At 38.8% G+C, this 24,775-nt stretch overlaps 3 protein-coding genes across 3 annotated transcripts in view; 2 read left to right on the top strand and 1 right to left on the bottom strand.

The window, feature by feature from the left end:
* Positions 1-80: 80 nt before the first annotated feature.
* Positions 81-1,961, bottom strand: prok1 (prokineticin 1). The gene is made up of 3 exons (XM_087833998.1): positions 1,807-1,961; positions 948-1,073; positions 81-563 (listed from the first exon to the last, which is right to left on the bottom strand). Exons 1-3 carry the CDS (start codon positions 1,882-1,884, stop codon positions 444-446), a joined length of 324 nt encoding a protein of 107 aa, XP_087690124.1. The 5' UTR covers positions 1,885-1,961; the 3' UTR covers positions 81-443.
* A 5,862-nt stretch (positions 1,962-7,823) lies between these two features.
* On the top strand, positions 7,824-12,551 carry lamtor5 (late endosomal/lysosomal adaptor, MAPK and MTOR activator 5). The gene is made up of 4 exons (XM_006785573.2): positions 7,824-7,959; positions 8,054-8,115; positions 10,624-10,741; positions 12,187-12,551. The coding sequence occupies exons 1-4, from the start codon at positions 7,925-7,927 to the stop codon at positions 12,245-12,247; spliced, it is 276 nt and encodes a 91-aa protein (XP_006785636.1). The 5' UTR covers positions 7,824-7,924; the 3' UTR covers positions 12,248-12,551.
* Positions 12,552-12,977: 426 nt separating this feature from the next.
* slc16a4 (solute carrier family 16 member 4) overlaps positions 12,978-24,775 on the top strand; it is a 31,379-nt gene continuing 19,581 nt past the window's right edge. The window contains exons 1-3 of the mRNA XM_087833305.1: positions 12,978-13,288; positions 13,650-13,727; positions 19,196-19,333. The gene's annotated coding sequence lies outside the window, so the exon portion shown is untranslated. The remainder of the gene's footprint in view (positions 13,289-13,649; positions 13,728-19,195; positions 19,334-24,775) is intronic.

Genomic DNA, 24,775 nt, shown 5'->3' on the forward strand with positions numbered 1-24,775 from the left:
CACACCGTGATTAAAACCAGTTGACATTTCCATTCCATACAGAACATAATGTTTTATGTAACAATATTAACTGAGCCCTCTATAAAACACAACTTTATGTATATGTTTATTGACAGTAATACTCGAACACGTCTCATGATAAATTAATATAAAATGAGCACGGAAGAAACAGCAGATGTGCTAAAGGTTCACAAATAACTCTCGGGGTAACATTTGGCTTGTTAAATGAAAGCTGTCTCATGTTTATTGTAGAGCTTGTTGGTTACACTTCCCTGTTTCTTTTTATGTGCTTGTTGTGTGCATCGGTAGAACCCATACATTTTAGTGCATAGAGTACACAAATGAAGAATAAAGTCACTGAAGAAGATTTTGATCCGCAGGCCGTTCGGATTTCCGCTCTGTTCGCTGTGGTGCTTGCATCATTCTGGGTGTTCTCTCGTCCGCTAAAAGTCCATGTTTTTGAAGTCCTCACTACACCTGTACTTGCTGTCATCATACCTGGTGCACACCAAGTGGGGGAGACAGGGGCAGGTGTGATGTTGCCTTTTCCCTGGATAGGGTACCTGGAAGCGTGAAAAAGGGGAAAGGGAAAGTAGCTTTGGGGTAATCTGACAGCTTAAATCCTTTATGAGCTGACAACTGGAACTGCAGGCCCTAAAGCTTCTCTTAATCGGTCTGAGTTTCAGAGATGGATGTGGTGTTAGTAGAAGTAATCGTCGCCTGTTCCAGATAATCAAAGAGATATATGGCTCAGATCTGCTGAGTAGAATCAATACTCCCTGCACTTATCAGCAGCTTTTCTAAGGCTTCAGCCAGCTTGACAGCACTTGATGCAATCTGAATTTCTTAAAACAGGAAAGAAGGATAAAAGTGTGTGTGTGCCTATGTGCGCGTATGTGTGAGTAACACTGGAAGATTATTATAACTGACGTCACATTTATCCCCACCTTGTGGCTAAAGGGATGGCAGTCATCCCCTTCCACACCTCTTGGGACACACATCCTCAGACCCCTCAGCCATAGACTGACAGCACAGCAAAGGCCAAAGCCACACTGCACATCTCTCTCACAAGCCTGCAGGAAAGATAGAAAGACAAGGTGGCAGAGGTCTAGACAAAAAGTAATATAAGCAATTCTATTGTTGCCAGTAAATCTGTTTCATCTTCATATATGGTAATAGATATAGAGTTTATCTTTTCATATATATAACTTTTACTTATTGTAATAGAGATACCCTCCCATGTTTGGACAGTGAAATCCATTTGATTTATTCCCTGTCCTCTCCCTAACCCATTTACAAATGAATAGCATTCAGGGGGCTGAGATAATTTCCTCTGATTTTTCCAGTTAACTTCAAGCGGGGGCGGATATGATCTGTCATTAGTCATTTGTAATGAAATTTAACAATATTATCCAGAGAAGTGATGTGTTCAGTTTTCATCCACACACAAAAACATAAGTTAAAATAATTTAAAAAAAAATTTATATAAAAGATTATGTATAATTTTATATATAATTTTATATATATATATATATATATATATATATATATATAAAATATATATAAATAAATAAAAGGATTTTGTGATGATGAAAATATAATGATAGAAACAGACATTTTAAATATTTTTCTTGATTTAAAAAAAAAAACTGAACTGAAGCAACAGTTACAGTTATGATAGACACAATGTAAAATGCACTTTCAGTATGACAACACACAGATTGATGAGTTAAATAAAATATTGCTCTAGTCTGATAAATCAAAAACCTTAGCATTGAGTTGCTCCATTAGAAATGTCCATCTTACCCCTGTGATAACAGCTCCTCTGCACCAGCTCCCAACAGACAACAGGAGGAAGGACAGCAGCACCTCCCTGAAACCCATGACAGCAACAAGAGAACCGGACTCTCTCAGCACCCCCAGCACCACACAACAACTGTGAACTGTCTCTGTGGCACGTCAAGCTGGTTCCCCGACTCTTCAGCCACTCCTCAACGTTTACACAACTCCTTAGAGAAGGCAGCCTCCCTTTCTCCTTCTCTTTATCCACCTGTGACCCCCCCACCCAACACTCTCCCCTCCCTCTCTTCTTTCCTCCCTCCTCATGCCAGAAAAATCCCCCTTACACCCCTTCTGCCTGTCCACTCAGAAGCTCTGTCATCTCACCTATCCAGATGATGGCTTATGAAGACTCACTTTAGGGTTCGACTACATCGTCTCTGGACCGGAGCTGTAAGAGTTTCCACCAAGCTAACAAAAACAAAAGAACCAATTCATGAGTTGATGACATTCATACAAACTAAAATAAATATCACATGTCTGTGGAAGAAAGGGCACAAGTTCTGAGATATTTGTCAATCAGAAGTGGTCGAGACAAAACAAATAAAAATCAAAGCCATCTAATGAGTTTACTGACATTACCACATTACTGACTTGTGGGTTGGTCTTCTGGTAAAACAGAAACGAGAACGCGATATTTCTTATTTATCACATTACTGTATGGCAGGGGTAGGCAACCTTTCTGATGACGAGTGCCGTTTAAAATTTCCTCAGAAGTCAGTGTGCCATTTGATTGCATTAGCAATAAATTTAATAACGCTCTATATTAACAGCTACACACTATATAGAACCACTTTATAGAATTATATTTGTTCACAGATGTTGGCAGCTATCAGTGAATAGTTATCAGCTATTTTGAAACAAAAAAAGACTTGAAATCCATGACAGCAAATGAACTGTACAACAGAAAATACAAATGCTATTTATGGTCTCCTCACAACAATGATAAGAAAATAAATAAATAAATAAATAAAAATTTAAAAAAAGGTAAACCTGTTTCTCCATCACCTGTTCAGCTCTGATGATTCAGTAAGGACATCTCCTGGTTTCATCTTCATGTTTCCCTCTCACCAGATATACAAACCGATATCATGACCAGCAGCTTTTACAGCTGTGGCTCCAGCAAACATCAGCTGATACTAGAAATTAATATTAAATAAATTCTAACAACAGCTGATCAAGCTTAAACGTGCTGCTGTTGTTTAGCACGAAATACGCTGGTTTCCTCTTTCTGGTGCAAAGTGGGCGATAAACAAACAAGAGAGAAAAGCCGATCATCTGATTATTGATCAGTTTTCATGATTGAAGTAGCAACAGGAGAGAGAGGGGTGAGAATGAGAGAAGAAGAAACAGCTGCAGCGTAAAGACACAGAATAACTCCAGCTTTGTGTCTTTTTCATTGTAGCTGAAGTCCGGAACAAACTGCGTCCCTTCTCAGCTCAATAATAATTATTGATGCGTAATAATTTCTCTGAATACGGGACGATTTGTCTTTTTACGGGACAGTTGGCAACTCTACTAACTAACCTTATGAATAAAATAAAGTTCACTATCAGTAACATCATAGCACCCACCCAGCTGAATAGAAACTCCATCATGCTAGCCAGTACGCAGTACGAGTTATTGTAACTGACGGTAAAAAGCCAGCACAACAAAAATAAACTCCACCTAAACTTGGTTTATATCCGACCCAGGTAGACTGCAGGTCATAACGTCTTACCTGAAGTTCTGTTCACCTGACACTCGGACCGGCAGCCGCCTCGGGTCTCTCCTCTTGCCTCCCCTCTCCCTCATCCACCTGCTGACATCCACCACTTGTTAATGTTACTGAATCTGTGGAAGCTCCGCCATAGCCACCACCAAACAACTGAGTTATTTTTACACACCGACCAGCATCTGGCCAATCCAACACCTTCCATTGTTTATACCATTACAAATAAATAAAATAAAATAAATAAAATAAAATAAAAAGTCACCGGGCCACCGAGCAAATGCCCGATGGCCAGTCCAGCTATGGTCGTGCCATCAGTTAACCCTTTCGCGTGCCAACTGTGGCACGCGGGCCTAGGGTTGCCGACCCCTGCTGTATGGTGTGTGTCATGATGCTATGTGTTTTAAAGAGGTTTAAATGAATGATTAAAACCTCGCACCACTCCTCACTGAGACGTGGAAGCTACAGTGCCACTAAAGTGATACGAGAATAGGAATAATGAGTCTTAATGTCTCTGAATTATGGTAGCGAGGATCGCAGTGATACATCGACTCTGAGTCAGGTCTCTATTTCAGACCCAGCTCATTTGCAGATTTACTGCAGCTCTAATGTATAGGTCACGAATAACTGGATTTATACCAACCTCTGGTTGTACAAGATTAAAGATTTCCTGTGTGTGTGTGTGTGTGTGTGTGTGTGTGTGCAGGCCTGTTCTGCTATCTTTGGAGGACAAATTTTAATTTGAAATTAAGGAAAAGACTTAGATTTAGGGTTTCATTGAGAATTCAGTAAGGTTAGAGTGACTGGCTTTGCTGTGACGGCTAAGGTTACAGCAACGGGCTTATGGATTTAGTATTTTATTGGCTGTCCTCATGAAGATAGCAGGAGTTACTGTGTGTATGTGATGTGTACGTGATACATAAGCATGCATGTATGGCATAAAAAGCAGGCTGAAAATTGTTCCTTATGCACAGACTTTTACTTTTACATGCGTCTGTGAGTACGTGACTGCTTGGACAGTGATGAGCAGCTGGTTGTCAGAGAAAACGGGCAGACTGTGATTTAAGTTGCGAAAAGAGAAATATGAGCGAGAGAAGACGAGAGCCAAAGACAGAAAAAAATTAGAGGGAAGGAGGGAGGGGGAGAGCACCCCTTGGGTTACTCAGCAGGACATTACCCTGCTGCTGTACAGGTGATGGATTCCTCCAATGCAGTGGCCATATAATTACATTCACCCATTTTTGCCCTGTCAGCAGGAGCACTGAAGCCAAGCCATCCTGGGACAGGCAGCAGAAATCATGTGGAGGTGTGCCCAGAGGCCTCACACTAACTTCTAAAGAAATTACATTAACAAAATCTGCCATCAAGAGGGTACAAGAAACACGATTTCTGTTTTAAACCCAAAGTATTATTGCTATATTTTACATGCAATAAAAGCCATTGTTACCGTCCTTGTATTTATTATGCTGAGCCATTCTGTTATGTTACATGGATGGTGGAGAAGATTGTGTTTGAAGGGGTGATTTTGCTTCTCAGTACCGAGGAGCACCTTCGACATTGGAGTTGTTTTAGGCAACCTCCGCTTATTTGTGGGTGTCGAGTGACTGCTCCATAGGAATACATTGGGAAGTGAATAATCAATAAATATATTCAGAAGAAAAACTGAACTAATCTGATTTTATATTTATACACCTCTGAGTACCAAAATCAATTTCTAGTGGAGTTGGGTATGAAGAGAGTAACAGATCAATGATGAAATATAGAGCAGCAAGGTTTCATTACATAACCTATCTAGTGTAGATACTTCAGTGACTGAGGACCTCGGGACACGGAAGACTGTACTGAATATTATACTCATGAATCAAACACTTTTCGCAGAGTGGGGAATATGAAATCTCACCATGATGTAAATGTTATGGTCCTGTGTTTTGTCCACTGTTTGTTTTTTGTTCAGTGTTTGGGTTTTGAATTTTTCCTTTTTATATTTGAGTCTGGAATCTTTTTTTAACTGTAATTCTCGAGGTTTATTCATGTTATGCAAAGTTGTTTTTTTTTTGTTTTTTTTTATTTAGTTCTGGCTCCTGTTTAGTTTTCCTTTTCAGATGGGTAACAAACCTACTGCTTGTTTTGGATCCATGATCTTTATTCAGCTTCAGTTCCTAGTTTGAGTTATTTCTCATGCGTTAAGTTCCTTCTGTGCTTGCCTCTGTTATTCCCTTCATCTTATCTTTCTGTGTCCTCCAGTGTTCCCTTCATTTTTAATATGAGCTTTCCTGTCTCTGTGTTTATTTGTAGCCTTTGGATTGTTTCCTGCTTTAGTGTGATTTATTTCTCTCTGATTTCCTGTTTTTGAATCTTATTTTCTGTCTGTTGAATTGTCTTGATTGCTTTCATCTTTGTCATGTTGGTGTTTTGTTCCCTGTGCATGTGCTTTTGTTGTCTTTAGGTCTCCTTGTATTCTTTGTACTTTGTGCTTTTGGACTTATTATCAGCTTTCTATTGACTCCTCTGTGTTGTGTCCTGCATTCTGGCTTCATTGCACACACAACTGTGACATACACTCACTGGCCACTTCCTTAAATATGCAAGTTTGATGACTCTTTATTTAGGCATGTAGACAGTCGAGATGACATTTTGAAATTCAAACTGAGAGATCCAGGAGATTTTTTTTCTTCTTTCTCTTTTTAAGTGCCCTTTCTCACTGTTCCTCTTCCCTTCTGTTTTTCTTTTCCTTCATCTTTCTTTCTCCCTTTCCCTATCCCTCAGTCATGTCTGTCCCATCTGTAACAACTGAAAATAAAATAAAATAAATAATAACAACAAAGGTCGATCAAATGGACCAAAACGGCAAGGCTGTGATGATCCATTTGGCAAAGTAAATCCGTTGGGTATCCTTGTTGGTCTTCAGACAACAATTCTGACAGATAAAGAACTAAATGGGACAGGCAAAAAGAAAAGAAAACATGAATAAGATAAAAATAAGTTGGTGTGTTTCTAGAAAGCAGTGTTCTTTATAATGAAGATCGATGGGCTGAAAGAAGATGTAAACAGAGTGTAAACACTTTCATCACTTACCGGCTTCTTTTTCACCTGCTGATTGGCTGCTTGTGCAGAAGGAAAAAAACCCCAAACGTTCCAGTTATTCTGAATAAAAAAGCAAACATATTTATTGTTACTCCCTTGTATGCACATACTGACCTTGTGATGGAGGAGTATATTTCTTTGAGTTCATATCTTGAGCTGCCTGAGATGCAGCTTTGCTAAAATGCGAGGAAATATCTGATTTAGTTTAAGTCTGCTACATCCAAACGCTGATTTTACCACACTCTGAATTTCAGTGCTTTAGTAATGATAAAAATAGACCACCATGTTTCTATGGAATAAAGGATTTTGGTGCTTAGAGACTGTGTGTCTATTTATAGCACAGAAAGTAGAAAGAAAAAATGAATAATAAAGAATAAAAAAAAGAAGAAGGAGAAAAAAAAAGAAAAAAGTATCAGAATGGAGAACAAAGGTGATTAAAGTGACTTTGAATGCAGCATAGTTTTTGGTGCCAGAAGAGCTGTTCAGAGTTTTTCAGAAACTACTGATCTACGGGGATTTTCCTGCACAATTAATTCTCTAGGGTGTAAATATGGAAGTTACAAAAATGTATTAGCAAATATCGATCTATCTAGTCACAAACTCTGTGCTTTATATGAATGTAAGAACGGCCAATATATTATGAATTAGATAATATGGAAGTTAACCCCACAGAAAACAGAAAAGGCGAATGCAAGCAGGCAATAGATTTTCAACTGGGGAGTGGCAATCATCATTTTAAATGTCAGAAATAAATTTGTATTTGTAATTGATTTTTAAATCCATTTAGTGATGTCTCTTTTATAAATTGCATTTTTTCAAAAAGATTTTGAAAAAATAGTTTTTAAATTTGGCATTAAAAAATGTATTTTTTTTAAAATTAAGTTTTCATTTGTTAGTTTAATGCCATTTTATTGTAAATATTTATTAAATTAATGGATTTATAGTCCATTTAGAAATATTTATTTATGATTAGTTCTTTTATTTTCGATTGAATTATCAAATAATTATTGACTTCATTAATGCCTGAATGTCCAATAAATGAATGAGGGAATGTATTTTAATGCATCATTCATCATTAAATCCCGAAACGCTTTATTTCAATGCGCATGACTCGCTTGTTCCTACATACTATTGTATATTTCCGCGCTTGGCATATTTTGGTCCTCATATGGACCCTTAGTTCATGTGACAGTCAGCTGACTCTACCCGGAAACGTTGAGGTAGCAGACAACAACAAATATACAGCTTCATTGAACAAACTTCGATTTAAGTTATTTCCGATTGATAACAATGGAGTCGACCCTCGAACAGCATCTCGATGATACGTAAGTTAAAACCACTCGAGCACTGAGTATATGTTTTACGATTTTGTGACCTTTAAAGCGACTTTCGCTCCTTCTGTGTGTTTGTTTGTGGCAGCATGAAGAATCCAGCAGTGGTTGGTGTGCTCTGCACGGATCAACAAGGACACAACCTGGGCTGTAAGTGAGGAAATCCCAAACTAGTTCACGTTAACTGGCCTTTTACTTGTCAAAGTGCACTGGTGTCACTGCTCAGATGCTCAAAGTTATGGGTTATTTAGCCATAAGTCATTACGCTTTGGATGGGAGAGAGAGTACCGAGTGGTGTTGTTTTCACGAAAACATTAAGTTCTTATTGATCAATACAGGGCTACAAATAAGCATTTAATGTAATACATAAGACAATATAAAACAGATTCAAGACCAAAAGAATAATTCAAATAAACAAAGTAAAAACACAAGATTTAATTTTTAAAAAATCCACGTTAAGCTCCTTCATAATAAAAAGGTTGTGGGCATTTCTTTGGAAATGTGGGGATTTTTTTTTAACCTGCAATCTGTTAATTGTTGAAGCTCAACGGCCATACTAAAAAGCATTCATCATAATGGGTTAGTGACATTTGTCACTGCATGAAACAGAAAGACACACTTACATCATTATGAAGGGAAAAAATATTCAAAAAGAATAGAAGCTTCTCAACTTAAAATTGTAGTAAAACTATATTGTATACTGATCTGAGTATTAGCATTGTACATACTGTATTTGTAGTCAAATGTAATAATTAGTTTTAGAATAATAAGTTCTAAGTTGTTTTTAAACCCTCCACTACTAATATATTATTCTAATACAATAATAAAATACAATAATTAAAAAACTTTAACTATGCTGATGGAGAATTAATTTTCATTCTGCATATAAGTCAAGTGAGAATGAAAGACAGTTAATTATGAAAGCTGAAATTTTGGGGATTTGGTGGTCTGCAGTATTCAGGTGTGTGTTAACACACAATGCCACAATCTTCCCATGAGTGGATGTCTCATGGTAAATGTGTTAAATGTTAAACATCATGAATAGATGGCTGCAGTGTGCTCCACCGAGTCCCGTGAAAACATTCTTTTTTTACATGACTGAGAGTCATGTGCAGCCTGCTGCTATGCTTGCTCTATCAAGGATTAATAAATGTTTTAGTGATCCCTTGATTAACTTTGATGTAGTTCCTGTAAAAATCATCCAAACATGGGTACAAATGTTTCAGACGGTATTTTTCAAATATACAGTGGTCCCTCGTTTATCATGGGGGTTACGTTCTAAAAATAACACGCGATAGGTGAAATCCGCGAAGTAGCCAACTTTATTTTTTATAATTATTATAGATGATCTCCAGCATTATAGAATGAAACCAAAGGCACCCGCGGTTGCCCTTGACGGTGCAACACGTTTCGTTGACATTGTTGTGTTTGTTGGGGAGAAAACGTACAAACATACAGTACAGCACTTCCGAGTCACACTGCTAGCGATTGAAGATTTATGTAAATTTGACAAGCTGAACGCATTCTGTACTGTACAGGAGACACGGCATGGAGGAGATTGATTGACAATGGTCTACAGCCAATCGGGACGCAGAACACAACGCGCTGTAAAAATAAATAAATAAATAAATAAATAAAATAAAAATCATGCAAAATTGCACAAAAAAAATCTGCGAAACAGCAAAGCCGCAAAAGGTGAACCGTGATATAGCGAGGGACCACTGTAAATGTAAAAGTTTTACTAGGTTTTCTCTGATATAAAAAATTGCTGCTCTTTAATAACAAATTGTGTGTCGTGTATGTTTCATTCAAAAACATAATTAGCATATTGATAGTGGTATAACTCAGCTGGACGGGTTATCACTTACACCAGATTATGTGCTGCTTTATCAGCATTTGTGGATTTTATTACATTTCACCATCAGACTTTCATATCATTGAAATACAAGTAGACTCTCTACTCACAGGCTCACTTTTCACTGCGATGGATTTTGTCCACGGTGTGATAGTTGTGTGTATTTGAAGTATATGCTTCAAAACAAACAAAAAGTTCATTAAAATATTATAAATAAAATCTTACTGGCCAAACAATTTTGCTGTCTGACACTCTGACAGCTTTCTGTATTTATTTGACTTCTTCCTACGATTTAGTTCAGTAGATTCACAGCACTCTCCTGTCTGCGTAGTAAATATGAACCTAGAGCCAGCAGCCACTCAACTTGCATACAGACTGTCTGTCCTAACGTGACAAAATCTACAGACAAATCCAACTAATTATCCACATAATGCTGTAAAATGTTCATTTTTGTTCATCTTACAAAAACTGAAGTGCAGAAACAGCAAATTGTGTTTTCCGGGGTTTTGTGTGTCTTGATCTGACTTCTTGACCAGGTGCAGAAACTTTCTGGATTGTTGCTAAGAGTAGGCCTGGAAACGCAGTGAAGTTAGCGTGCTTGTCCGAAACCGTGGATTTGTTCCTTCAGGTGTAGCCTGTTTTTCCTTATCAACAAAGGAATGTGTTAAAATCAAAAAATGTTGGTTTGGCTCCTCAGCTAGAAGCTAGAAAACATGAGTTTGTTAGATGCACGATGACCTTAAAGGGAAATTAATCAACACTGGTTTGAGTGTTTTTTCTAAAAAGAAGTCTTTTATTTCCAGGCCGCGGGTCCCTGTCTGATGAACATGGCGGTGTTGTGTCCGTTTTGGCCAAACAAGCTGCAGCTCTCACAAAAGACCCAACAGAAACTCCAACCGTATGCCTGGAGTCCGAGTCGGGGTGAGCACTGACACAACCTTTGTCTTTTTGGATTTTGTTTGACTGACTTTCATCTCTCCTTTTTTTCTCCATCTCAGTGAATTCAAGCATGTCTGTGCTTGCACTGATTAATATGCAGGGAGATGAGTACTGTTACGAAATCAGTTTCACCCCAGTTCTTTTTATTCCTCGGGCATCCAGAGACGGCACCGGAACTCAGTAGTCATTTTCACAAAACCTTCATTCATCTTCATTCATCTTCATTTAAGCATGCATCTTCTAGAAGGGAAGACGTGCACGGCCGGTGTCCCTCTGCAGATCTTTACTCCTTTGTCTGTGAAACACAGTTTTGTAGAAGCGACCCTATCAAAAAACCACCATGGTGTGCTGCAAACTGTGTGTCTGTGTGTGTATGCACAAGCACGTACCTGTGTGTCTATGTGAGTGCACGTGAGTGACTGTGCATGTAGGTGTGGGTGCGTCATAACAGTCAAAGCACTGTGTGTGTGTCTCTGTGTACGTGACTTCCTGCCTGTCATAAAAGTAATCTCCTCACCTAAGCTACACCAAATTCCTCTACACAACAGAGAAAACAAGGTTAACATATTACAAACACTGAGACCTCCACCCAAGTCTCACCTGGGGAATTTCCACTCAACATTAACTTCTCTTTGTTTTACTTTCACAGCTCAAGTGGGGGAAGGTCTCCTAGAAATCTACTCCTAAGTTTATGACACACTCAGGCCTTTATTACATCGAGGGCAGTGTCAGTGTCTCTACAATAATTCTACATTTCTGAACTCTAAAATAGGTTAAACATATCTTCAGTACCTCCGAAAAACATCTGAAAACAGGCCAAAATCAAATGATTAATTTCTCTAACTGATCACAGGCTTGACAAAAAGACTTTATTTTTACAGCTCTGCTGCCCCCTTCTGGTGCACCATTAACATGAGCTCTCAAAATACTTGTGACCATAAAGGAGAAGTTATTAAAAAGAAAATTAAGACTTTAAAGTGATAGGATAGAGACAATGGATGAGCCTGTTTTTTGTTGTTATTGTTTTTTGACTGTTTCCTATTATTTATTATATTTATTTTGTTCTGATTATTTCTAGAGTTTGATCATTTGTAACCACTTGATAAGAACAAATTTGTGGTTTTGTGATGAAATCTAGGAAGTGGTGCTTTCTTTCTGTGCTAGTTTACCTCGTTTACTGAAATTCGTGGTAATGAATTTTTTTTCTTTGAGTAATAATCATTGATTGATTGCTCATACTGATCATCAGCAGTGTACGACTGACAGGTCGAAAAAGATTTATCAGTCAAAGGTGAAAATATGTCATAGAGAAAAACAGAGCATTTCCTGAACTTTGTCACCTTTGACTAATCCCTGTTTGTCAGTACAGTTTTTGTTTATCAGCTCAGAGTTTCTACATTTTTGTTTTATCTTTATTTGTTCTTTAGAAACATTCTGGTGAGGAGTCACGGGACCATCACAGTAGCAGTTCATAAGATTGCATCTTGAAGACAACCGGCTCGCTGAGGATTTTTTTCTCTCTCTGTTTTTGTAAAGAAGTGTACGCACAAGTGTGAACATTAAGTTTATTCACGCAATCCAAAAACTGATTTGCTGTTTCTGTATATTCAGACTCCATATTTCAATAAGAAGATGCTTGTTCTTTAAATTGAAAGTAATACTGTTACTTTGATATCGTTTCCAAAACCAGCTCCGTGCTTTGTTATATCAACGCTCTCTGTTCCTGTCTTTTTGATTTCAAGGCTGTTGTGCACAGAGTAACAACCCCTAATAAACTTTAACTTGACTTTGAGATTGCCTAATGTGTGTTAAGTATTCATTGTTTTCTCCTTTGCTCAATCTTACATGGTTGAGCCATTTTCTTAGAAGCTGGAGGATATTCGCTGCAGAGGTGAGAAAAAACTGGTTTCAGAGTTTGCAATCATTAAACGGAGCTGCTATAAAGCCCCAGTCGTTTTGAGAGTAGGTGCAGGTGGGAACAGGTATCATCCGGGTGCTCTCCTCTCTGTAAGAACTTGCACTGATTTCGTAATATTGCTCGCAGATGGCCTATTTTTAGATATAGTTCCCGCCTATCCTGCTTTCTATAGCACATGGTCTCCTATTCACATACTAGACTGTGTAATGTGAGTAAAGTCTGCCTCGCTCTAAGGTTCTGACCGCAGAGGGGATTTTTTTTTCCTTCCTAGTCTCCGAGCTTTCAGATTGGGGCTCACTGGTGCTACAGTCACGTGGTTCTCCTCCGCGAAGGCTTTGCCCTCTGCAGCTCCTCGGCGCAGAGAGCGATGCTGAGGCTGAGATGTGAGATGCAACTCAGAGGGTCCCGCGCATAGAGGCAAAGTTATGGCACGATCATCCCCGGAGAAAAACGTCCCGCAGCAGTCTCTCTGTGCCGAGAAGTCCCTCAATGGTGACGCGCACGTCTTTCATGGGCGCAGAAGCTCCGAGCGAGAAAACCCCAAATTACGCGTCAAAACAAACTAGTTCAAAGCGGGACAGAAGCAAGTCGACGGCAGGGGGAAATCAAAGGTACGAGCAGCTTCTTCTTTAACTGCAAACACGTTTCAACTTACTTATTCCTCAGACGAGTAAACGAAATGTTCGGATTAAATTTTAACCGGATTTTTCTTTTATTGGTAAACATCTATGTTCTCCCACACACAAAGCTCAGACACGGACAGAAATCTAACTGTCCAAAAACAGACCGGTATCCTCGTTGACCCATGAAAGTTATTTTGGGGTTAAGAGAGTTTCACCTAGATTGCGTCAGTCCAGGTTCGGGCCTCTTTTTTTGGTCTGGTGGATAAGAGATATAATCTCGTGTCAGTGCCATCCCATGTCTGCCTGAATTTTCACATCTGTTTGAGCGACCCTTCTCTTCACTTCGCAGCGGTGCTGAGTTGAAGTGAGGGGCGCAATGCAACCGGCCTGCGAAGTGAAGATAAGGACTGGCTTGCAGCTACACAAGGTAAGACCACCCTGCTTTTTCCCCACGATAATACGACTGCAAATCAAAGGCTTGCGCCATAATCTCACTATTCCTGATGTAGAAGCAAGACTGCTGGGAGATATGGGTTATTTTGATTGATGGGACCAAAAGTCATAAAGACTGTCACCAAGCAATAATAAACGAAGTATAATTAAATGAACTTTTTTGTGAGTTTTAGCAAAGTAGTAGTTTATGTAATCTCCTAGGAGATGTAAACTCCCATTTAATCTCCCAGGAGAAAAAAAAGTTCAGCTATCGATGCATAATCCACACAAAAGTATGCCACTGGCAGTGAACAGGCCTAATTACTAATACTTGTGCTTTGTTAACACTTTATGTTGACTGGAGTACTCCAAATAAAACATGTTATGTTGAAATGGTTGACTTGTTCCTCTGCTGATCACCTGGAGACTATGAATAGGACTTTGCATCTCCGGTCCTGGGGCGATTCCAGTGTGGTTCCAAAGCCCTGTGTGCATATGAAAAGTGCCACAGGTGACCACAACTATGTCCATCACTATCTTTTATTTTCACAGGTTTTGCATGCAAGGGCATGCCTTTTACTTTTAAGTGGAATTATAAACAAGCAAGTCTCAGGTCCCAAGCTGCACACGAGGTGATAAATCCATAAGAAGAAACTTAATGCGAGATAATTAAAAGGGAACAAGGCTAAAGGTTGATGTAGCATGTTTAAAAGTTTTAAATAATTTGAGTTGTCTTTCTTACTAATGCAGCTATAGAACACTTTTGGACCGGATGACTGTTTTTTTTTCTTTTCTCTGACATGTTAACAGAGCACGGTAGATGGCAAGAAGACTAACACACAGAAGTACACAGCATGCAATTTCTTTACAGTTGCATGAGAAAAAAATCACCCATTAACTGTATTAAGACTAAGACACACCCAGTAGTTTTCCTGTCAATTTGTCAAAGATTGTAAAGCCAGCTTGGCACTAACCTAGTACTTTAAGGTCTTCTATAACTAAATATTGTTATTTACTAAGTCTGCATTCACAGAACGGTGTTCTCTTAGTTACTGATGGTGACTGTAGCTAGGATCATTGGAGTGAAAGATCAGATGCCGAGGCTCACTAATCGCAGGTTTTGACATTATGCTGTGCAAAAGATCACTAATTTAATCATCCATTCATTTAATCTTGAGTCTATAACATCATTAATCTAGTAAATACCTCAACCATACCTGAAAAAACCTGAAATAATTCTTGACTTTTTATGTGACCTCCGCCTGGAAAATGCATCTTTTCCAGCCTGAGGAAACACAAATAATGAACAATCAAATCTATGCAGTACGTGTTGGATAAGCCTGTTAATGACAGAAGTGAAACTGTGAAGCTTAAAGTGCAGGACACGGAAAGTCAAATCAGGTATGTCTGTGAAGGTTCTCAGTCATCCAGGTCATTGTAGTCAAAGGAAATCAGGTATGTTACTTATCAACTAAAAGCAAAACTTCTGCTCTTGCCACACCTCTGTGTGGCAAGAGGACAGAATCTTGGTCGGATAGGACGCCCGTCCTGACACATTCAGAGGATGTTACTGAGGTTAGCAATGTGTTCTTGTTACCTATTTTCTATCAAATAGGTTGCAAGCGAAGAAGCCAAACATCTGTGTAAAAGCAATGTATTGATGAGTGCATCTTTCACGTTGAATTGGTCAAATGCACTCTATCTTCGCTACAAACAACATTTCCAGTGAGGGTGCAGTGGACTTTTGACTTTTGGCTTTACAGTGTTGGCCTGTAAAGCTAAAAAGTCCACTGCGCCCCACTGCACAAAGCGTCCCTTTCCATTATGAAAATGTTTTCAATCCCCAACGAGAGCATGCTGTTCCCTGCCGAGTTAGAGGGACACGTCTTCCGTCAAACCAAACCCACCTATGCCCTATTCACTCCACCTCTAAAGAACTGCCCCAAAATTCATTGGGTTCTCATTTGCTCATGTCCCCTCTCCCCTTTATCCCCACCCCCTCACTCCCCCCCCCTCCAGTTTCATGAAATTGGATGCAGGGGTGGTTGCATAATGCTGCAAGCAAAGAAATGACAGCCCGGCTTTTCTCATTGGCTGAAACAACTTTAAATTACCCATTTTTTCGTATGTATGGTTAGTCTACAATGTTACTAAAGCATGTAATGCTGTATTAGTGACACTACAAAGAGGGCAGGGCTGTTTGCACTATCACAACAATAGAAAAATAGATGGCAGTATCTATTTTTCTATTGTTGTGATAGTGCAAACAGCCCTGCTAGTCTGGATACTGTTTTAGTGACTTCGCACAAATATGGGTATGAACCTGCTGCAAGCCACTTGTGACTGTTTGGAATAGGTTGTGATTCTGCCATAGACATGCCAGTTTATAATTACTTTGATAACTGTGTTGTCTTACTGTGAGCATTTTACACTTATACACCTGGTTTAAAGACTTAATGTATATAATTAGATGCGTTTTTCTTATTATGAACAGGCCCCGAATTAATGTAAGCTTAACGTTAGTCTGATGTATACAGTTATACAGTATCCAACCAGCTACATTTGTAGCCTGCCAGCAAATTATTCTTGTCCTGTTTTTTTTTTCCTTTTACATATAGCTTTTTGTGCATCATAATTAAGACTGTCCTACTTTTTTATATGGATTGGCTGCTGTCTAGAATCACTTAAAATGATACCACAAAGGAAAGAGAATGCGCGTGACTACTTGATGCCACCTAGTAAAATAGCTATTAAAGTTATACTGAATACATTATTGTATGGACCCTCAGTAATTTTCCTACCTGTTGCTATAGAAGTTGAATAGCCCTGCTGTCAGTCAGCACTGATAACGGATATCTCGATTGTGCCCCTGTTTTCTGTAAACAGGCCCTTAGAGAACTGTACAACCGAAGGTTTGAACATACGTCATACATACATAGGTTGCATCCTCATGGGTTTTGGGTAAACCTAATGGAAAAATGATGAAAAAAGATCAATTTCATTAGTCAATGCTAAAATAAATACAGGTTGACCTTTTTTGATCAAGTATCGCTGTTTATTAGGGGCCACAATTAACGGCATTTGGGCAAGGTAATTACCCAGCTAAGGGTGGAAGAAGGCAAAGTCACACAGGTAGGGGATGAGGTGTCAGGCAGGCACCCACTATAATGAGGGGCAGAGAGATCACGTGGGCCTTTCTTTGTGCACAGAGACACCTGACACAGCAGCTGAGGCCAGCCGTGGCTGGGAATTTGAATCGGTAGGCTCTCAATTTAAAATATTTTTAAAAGCATGGCATTAACATTAAAACTGTAGAACCATTCAATAATTATTTAAGCGCATAACTTTAAATTATAAAAGTGTTAAAAATGTGTTTTAAAAGTGTGTTTGGTGAAGGAACTTTAGAACTTTGGTCAAGAATGAAAAGTTTGGTTAAGTTTTATGAGAAACAGGTTTTTAGTTTTTTGATATATAATCAAAACAATTCCTCTCGTCTCTGACAGAAGAGGGGAAAGTGCTCCAGTTCAGCAAGTTTTAAATGAAGGCACTATTAAAGAAGTCAGCTGTTGTTTTTCTCACACTTGATGTGCCTTTAACTGACTAATAAATGGTAGTTTATGTGTAGTTATAAGTAACATACCTCCTCCTTTTAAGACATTTGCCCTTTTTAACATGAATTCTGCGCTAACCTGCTTTTCATTTATACTCCATCCCTCTTTCATTATGGCCTACATGTGGAGCTCGGTGCTACCCAGTTCAATAGAAACATCCTTTGATTTTTTTTTATCAAAATCTTTATTTTTTTAGAGTACTTTTTAGATTCAGTTTATTTTGGATCTTGTGGTCAAATGAAACCCATTTTACAGGCTCTATCTGACAGTAGTAATGCAGCACAGGGAGATCATTTCACCAATTTCAAATCATGGTACTATAAATATTACAGTGATAGAGTATGTTCTCAAACTACCCTGTTTTTCAGGCTCCTACCCAATCGAATGTTTTGCCATATCTGAGTAAAGTGTGTTACTATTTTGGAAGTGTGATCTTTGTTTGACCCACTTTTTGTACAATTGCTGCACCGTGAAGCTGATTTTCCTGTATTAGCCCTAAGTCTTTAGACACAGCCCACTTAAGTAAGAAAGTTATTATTCGCTGTTTAGCCTGTAGTGAATAACTACACCTAGTTAACTCTAGTCTTAAAGAGCTTTATATGTCTCTTTCAGTCATAGTTTTTGTCAAAATGCTGACATGCATGACTTTAAAAGGACCACGTAACCTCTGTTTCACAGTTTTCTTAAAAACCTGTTAAACAAGATAGGCTGTCTGTTTTGTTTTTTTCAACACAAACTCCTCTGTAGGCGTTTACACTTCTCTCAAAGTCATAGTTTAGACTTCAACAGCACAGGAACACATGGATAACTTGATTTAGACTTTTTTGTAGCTCGGGATGTTAAAGGTAAGACACTTCTCTGGGTGAAATAGACACATTTATTTATTTATTTTACGTTGTTCTACATTTATGACTACATCTTGATGGGTCTTCTTTACGACTGATGAACAATAATGCAACTAGTTTGCTTGTATTCTAATTAGTGTTGGGAAGGTTACTTTTAAAATGTATTCCATTACAGATTACATGCCCCAAAATGTATTCTGTAACGTATTCCGTTACGTTACTCTCCTCGAGTAACGTATTCTGAATACTTTGGATTACTTAATATATTATCATGCTGTTTACAACTACGTGAATGTACTATTGCTGTGATTTATTACTGTTACTGAAGGTCCGCGGCTCCGAACCGTAGTAAAGGGACCTCTGGCTAATACGGTGGCTTACGTGTCGCTCGTAGCCGAAAACTAGCTTTACTTGTTGTCTGGGTCAACTTTGCTAGCGAGAGACAGAGAGAGGCGTTGAAAGGCTGCTCCAACTGAACTTATTGTTTCGGAGGAAAACACGAACACAGCGTACAGTCGAGTCTTAGAGCTATACCTGTAGCATTCTGCCTATTAGCTTAGCACAACAACAAAATGGCGCTCTCTCACCCAGGAAACGCGCAGCGAGAGAACGTCACCCTGTAACCATGGCAACCGTAACGCTGCCACCTGGAACAACGGAACGTAGCTGTCAAACGAAACCCAAACAGTCCTGACCCGCCACAATATGAAACAGGAAAGTACCGCTGTGTAATCCATTTATTTCAACAAAGTAACTGTATTCTAAATACCACCTTTTTAAACGGTAACTGTAACGGAATACAGTTACTCATATTTTGTATTTTAAATACGTAACGGCGGTACATGTATTCCGTTACTCCCCAACACTGATTCTAATGTAATGAATTTCCCTACAGACTCTGTGGTTTTATTTATCTTTCTTCATTCTAGGGTGCCTCATTGACAGGTGCTAAAACATATGCTTCAACACAATGATTTCTTCTGTTTTTATTTCACTTATATTTGTAGGTTATGAAGCTGATCTTGGTGCAGCTGTAGTTCCAAGTGCCCTTCAATCATTCTGAGGGTGGCACTCAGAAACGAGGACTTCTGAGATTTCTCTTCACCTACAGTGCCTTCAGGGATTCTACCTACAAAACATAACAGGTAAGCTCTACTAAAGGAAGATTTTCATCTGAATAAGAAATCGATTTAAACATCTTAAAATGTAATTCGAATTAAATAGTCATTCACAGCAGGTGAAAAGAGAACTGTTTCTCTGCAGGATGGTGGAACAATAATGGAATAATAATTATATTCTGTCTCCATTTCAGTTATTATGCATATATAATTAGTGGAGTTTTGATTTTTTTATTTTTTTTTTGTATAACGTTGATGCTTTTTGAATATTCTTTTTCTGCAACCTCTGAATGCAAAGGTTTCCTTGATCTCTTTAGTGCCATGTGTTTCTAGAACTAGTGTGTGTGTGTGTGTGTGTGTGTGGGGGGGGGGGGGGCAGTATTGGGGGGGGGGGGGGCAGTATTGGGGTCACAGAAAATGCTATTAAGAGGAGTCTGACATAATTTCTAGAGACAAACAGTCTTTGAGTTTACTGTGCACGAGTCCAAAAGACGAGAACTTGTATGAGTTGGGAGTTTGAAAACCACGGTGCCTGGTTTTTTTTGGTGCCATCAGAACTTCAGCTCAAGCTGGAAGAAATTCATACTGTTATGCTATAGGAACCCCCTGATTCGAACCCTCCAGCTGCTAAAGTCTCATATTACTCTTAGCACGTGGTTCTAAAACCATGAGCCGGGCCCCATAAGTGGGGTGCAGAGCTACATCAATTGGGACACAAATAACCAGGTGAAAGATTTTGTGGGTGTTATTCTAATGATATTTTTAACACTAATAATTTTTTTTAAGTGTGTTAATGGAGCACATTTTTTTGTTATTTTTTAAAATTTGACACAACATTTTTGGGAAACTCTACCTTAAGCAGAAAACTCAAGCCTCTGTGGGCAAGAAGTTCCAACCAGAGCAGAATAAACCTGCATGTACGATTCTAAAATAATGAAACATATCACATTTTAAGATGTGTACTTAATTAATCTGTTTCTCACCTCTCCTTCAAACTGTATTTGGCTTTCCTCGGGTTTGGATCCATTAGCTGCCAAACCAGGCTGCTTTTATAATCAAGATCCCGAAGTAATGTGCCAACTGCAGTACAAAGGAGGGGCACATTTGGGAAAGTGTTGGGTGATGTGTTGATTTTAAACAGTCTGAGATTATGTTCATTAATATGCTTTTTGTTAAATACTGTTTTACCTATTTACAGTTTTCTTTTGGATAACAGATAAAACACAGTTATGAAATATTTCCTGGAGTGAACTTGAGGATACATAGAGACGAGTTTAGCTTCTTGTAAGGGTCAGACAATGGTGTCAAACAGTGGCTGTACTTCAGGGGCCGCCCTGAAATGAAGTTGTTTTTGTCTTTTGTTATATTTAGTTGGCAATTTGTCATATTTAACTTCATAAGTTATTTTCTAGTTTGGGTTGTTTTTCTTAGCCTGAGTTTATCTGCAGGTTTCGACAAACTGATCTGCAGGCTGCACTAGTCCGCTTCTGTAAAGGAAAAGGAGAAATAAAGAGAAACTTAGAATGCTGAAGAGTTAAAATACCTTTTATTTTTGCCGTCATTTCTAAGCAAAACCTCAGAGTAGCCCAAGGTATTAATAGAGAAAAAAATGTCAATACTCAAAATCAAGTGCTGTCTAGATTGCAAATTGGAAATGCAAACTCTTGAATGCGATTGCCTTTTTTGCATTTTCATCTCAAATAAGGTTAGTCCAGTCACCAGTGATTGCCATTGTCCTGTTCACAGTATAAAAAATTCAGTCCAATTCATAAACCAGAAATATTATCCCACAGATCAGGTTGCCATAGATACTGCATAGTGGAGAAAAGAAACTGTTGAAATGAGTTAATTGAGCACAAAAGGGCGTTAAGTGTCTCCCCTGTACTCAAAAACATTTGTCTTTAGAATCAGGTGAATTAAAGTTGACACATTCTTCCATTAGATCCCTGAAAACCTCATAGCTCTTCTCAGAAGTTCATCCTGGTAGTAAAGGAAATAAAGCACGTTATTTTATTTATTCAATTAGCTCTCCCTTCAGAATGAACAAAAAATGTCTCTCTAGTGAGCACTAAACTGGTCTAATAGGTGTACTGTCATGGTTGGATAATTTGCATAAAGGCCTTTGGATATTTTTAATATTCTATACTTCAGAGTTTGAATTCTCTCACTGGTTTAGACCCCTGTTTAGGCTAATTGTAGCCAGCTAAACCTAAAGCAGAGTGCTTGAGTGTGTTCAAGACACGGTGACTTAACATTAATGTTGGATCTTTGAATTTTGATTTTATAGCTCCAGTTTGCTCTCAGGTTAGGGAGAGGCTTGCATGTTGAGAAAACTTTGTTATTGCCTCACATCAACGATAGCTGGGTGATAATTAGTGGGTTTATTTTGAATAGTACAAAGCCAGACTAGGTGTGTCTGCCTGGTTTGACCACAAAAGGTGCTCTAGGACTTGACTCATCTATAGAAATCTATAGACCTGCTCTAGCAGGTCTATACCTGTTACTCTGTGAAAGGTTTCACAAACAAGATCAATTTATGCAATGTGGAGGTTACATGCAAATATTTATGGTGATTTGCCAGTTAGGAAGCGGGAGACTGTAATTCAGTATATACGGATGTGCTGAATTGTTAGATGGATGTCATAAATACTGGATTTGCCATACTTAAAAAATATAATTGCAAGTGTTTCACGGGAAAGTGCACAAGTTTGCTCAGTGTGGATGTCATGTAAAGTCTTGCACTCAGTGGGTGGAGCTGCAAAATATTTGTTCTCATAGTGTTTTTGTGGGCAGTAGTTTCATTGATAGCAGTATGAAGGAACAGGTTTTGGAGAACATTACACACACAGTAACCTCACTGAAATGCTGTATTAGATCAGATGCACATATGAAGTCTTGCAAAGAGAAGGTTTGCATGAAAGATCTGCGGTAACACAGTGTGAACACCACACTACAAAGTGCTGGACTCCAGTCCCCTGTCGCTCAAACCCTGAAACTCGGCACATTCACAAACATGCGCTCAAGCACTCTCTAAGGACAACTTGTTAACCGCACATAGGGCGAAATACTTTTCTTGCACTACACTGGCCCAATTCATTCCCATTTAATCCGCTCTGTGTGCTCTCTCTCTCTAGTTTGGTCCTGGCTTTTTATACATTTCTAAGTCAGACTGAGTTAGCAATGCTGGCTACAAAAGCCTTAGGACAAACAGGTGGTTAGGACTGCTCTCTGACAGCAAACAGTTTCGAATAACTGCCTTTATGTCAGTAGTAACCGATAATTATAGATAATGAATGAAGTTACTGCTGTTGTGCCATTTGTTTAAATGCAGCAAAGGTTTAAAGTTGTTGTGATGCTCATATGGTTCAACTGGGTTTGGGTGGCCCTTTGAAGCTGTTGGTTTTTAGTAAACCAAGCGGGAAACAGCTGTGAACACCAAACACAACTTCACCTACTGTTAACTTTAAAAAAAGTCAAACATGGATTTTGTTCATTAGTTGTTCATGACATTATTAATCTCATATGCTTCTTTACCATATAAACTTGTGTGCGCTGTAGGTTTTATCCAGTGTTAAAGGACAGGTTTACAGATGAGGTCAGACAGAAGTCTACATGGGCTAAGATGTTCAGACACAACATCGTGTTTTGTAGTGAGAGTAGGGAACAGGTGGAAGAGAGTGTTGAGAGGTGGAGGTATGCAATGGAGAGAAGAGGAATGAAGGTCAGTAGAAGCAAAACAGCTGTGTGTGACTGAGAGAGAAGGGTGTAACAGGAAAACTGCAAGGAGTGGGGATAGTGAGGGTAGATACCTTTAAATACCTGGGTTCAACCATTCAAAACAATAGACAGTTCAGAAGAGAGCACAGGCAGGGTAGAGTGGCTGGAGGCGAATATCAAGATTTTTTTGCAGAAGTGACTAGAATGGACAGGGTAAACATGAGTATGTCAGAGGGACAGCTCAGTTTGGAGACAAAGTTAGAGAAGCAAGGCTGAAATGGTTTGGACATGTGTCGAGCAGAGATAGCGGATATATCAGTCACAGGATGCTGGAAATGGGGCCTGGTTAAAGAAGAAGATCACAAAGAAGCTTGGTGGATACTTGACTCCCACAATAACACTTGTATCCTGTGTGTACCTGGTAGATGATTTCTTGGAAACTTGAAATATGAGTGTTAGGTCACCTTTGACTCAGCTGCTACATCCATCCATCCATTTTCTTAAGTATGTATGAAGTATGTTAAGTATGTTCTTATGTAATTTAGGATTACCTGCTACATGACAAAAGTTGATGGAACATCTGTGTCAATACAATATAATTCATATTAGAATTCATCATATTGTAGTTATCATAGAAACATCAGTAACTTGGTTACTCACTAGCAAACGAATCATCTGAACAGCTTTAAAAAAAAAAAAAGTAAGGTTATTGGCGAGTCAGCTGCATGTGCTGTGCCCTATCTGTCTGAAGTCACCACTCAACATCAGCTCTTTACTGCAGTGTGAGAAATGCTCATTAAGAATGTATGGGATGCATCAGGCAACAGTGGCAGTGTTGAGGAGCAATGACTTTGGCTTCTGTCCAGCCGGTGCAGCTGCCTTGTTAGCCTGAGCCAAAAACCATATGTGGTCAGGATGGAATCACTTTAGAGTTGCATTGTTTAGACTTTAGGATAGCTCTGTTCAAATATTGTCTTTACATTGCACACTGGAATCCTGCTTTCACGTCCTCTTTTTCAGAGCTATGTGAAAGACAGTTCTGCCCTGTGTTAGACTGTCCAGTACCGGCACAGGATAGGCAGTTACAGCTAATACTTTGGTAAACTTGGAGTGCCCCGTGGTTGTTGTTTTTTTTTTGCAGATTTCTTTTTTACAGCTCTGCTCGTTTCTTGAAGTACCGTCTTCTTATACACACATTGTCTCTTTCTGCAGAACTTACGATTAATATTTAAAGTCACAATCCTTTATTCTGCAGATACTGCAGAACCGATTGGCTGGTCACAAATACGAGGCAATCTTATGTAACTGACTGTCAAACACTGAGCAGGGACGCGTTAGTATTTTATTGGGATCATTTACGGTCATGTATTCTGCTAAAATCACAATGGACAGGGGGCTTTATAGTGTAAAACTTGCAACGGTTGCTGAGATATAATAACAGTTATGTTAACGAATGAATATTGATTTATTGTAACACACAGTTATTATGATAACTTTCATAAGGCGTGTCTGAAGATGAGGTAAATTGTGATTTAACCCTTCAGTAAGATCCTAAATGCATGTCTTTGCCAACTTATGAGGTAGTTGTTTGGCACCTCGCTGCACGTTTCCATTGGCTGTGATGATTCAAAGCTTTTAAAAATGAACACGCCATATGATACATTCGGCAAGGTCTAAAAGGTCTTCGTGTAAAGGATAGCTTTGCCGATTATGGTAAGGACTGCAAAAAATAAAGGAGCTTTTGAACAAACA

Source organism: Neolamprologus brichardi, chromosome 20 (assembly GCF_056152115.1).
Source record: "Neolamprologus brichardi isolate AB-2024 chromosome 20, ASM5615211v1, whole genome shotgun sequence".
NCBI classification, from domain to species: Eukaryota; Metazoa; Chordata; class Actinopteri; order Cichliformes; family Cichlidae; genus Neolamprologus; species Neolamprologus brichardi.

Bases quoted from the DNA above. Each gene is read 5' to 3' on its own strand.
- prok1 (XM_087833998.1), bottom strand. From the start codon at position 1,884: ATGGGTTTCAGGGAGGTGCTGCTGTCCTTCCTCCTGTTGTCTGTTGGG. The intron at 1,074-1,806 runs GTAAGATGGACA...TCTTTCCTGCAG, and splicing joins GAGGAGCTGTTATCACAGGG to GCTTGTGAGAGAGATGTGCA. The intron at 564-947 runs GTGGGGATAAAT...TCACGCTTCCAG, and splicing joins GCCATCCCTTTAGCCACAAG to GTACCCTATCCAGGGAAAAG.
- lamtor5 (XM_006785573.2), top strand. From the start codon at position 7,925: ATGGAGTCGACCCTCGAACAGCATCTCGATGATAC. The intron at 8,116-10,623 runs GTAAGTGAGGAA...TTTTATTTCCAG, and splicing joins ACAAGGACACAACCTGGGCT to GCCGCGGGTCCCTGTCTGAT. The intron at 10,742-12,186 runs GTGAGCACTGAC...TTTGTTCTTTAG, and splicing joins TGCCTGGAGTCCGAGTCGGG to AAACATTCTGGTGAGGAGTC.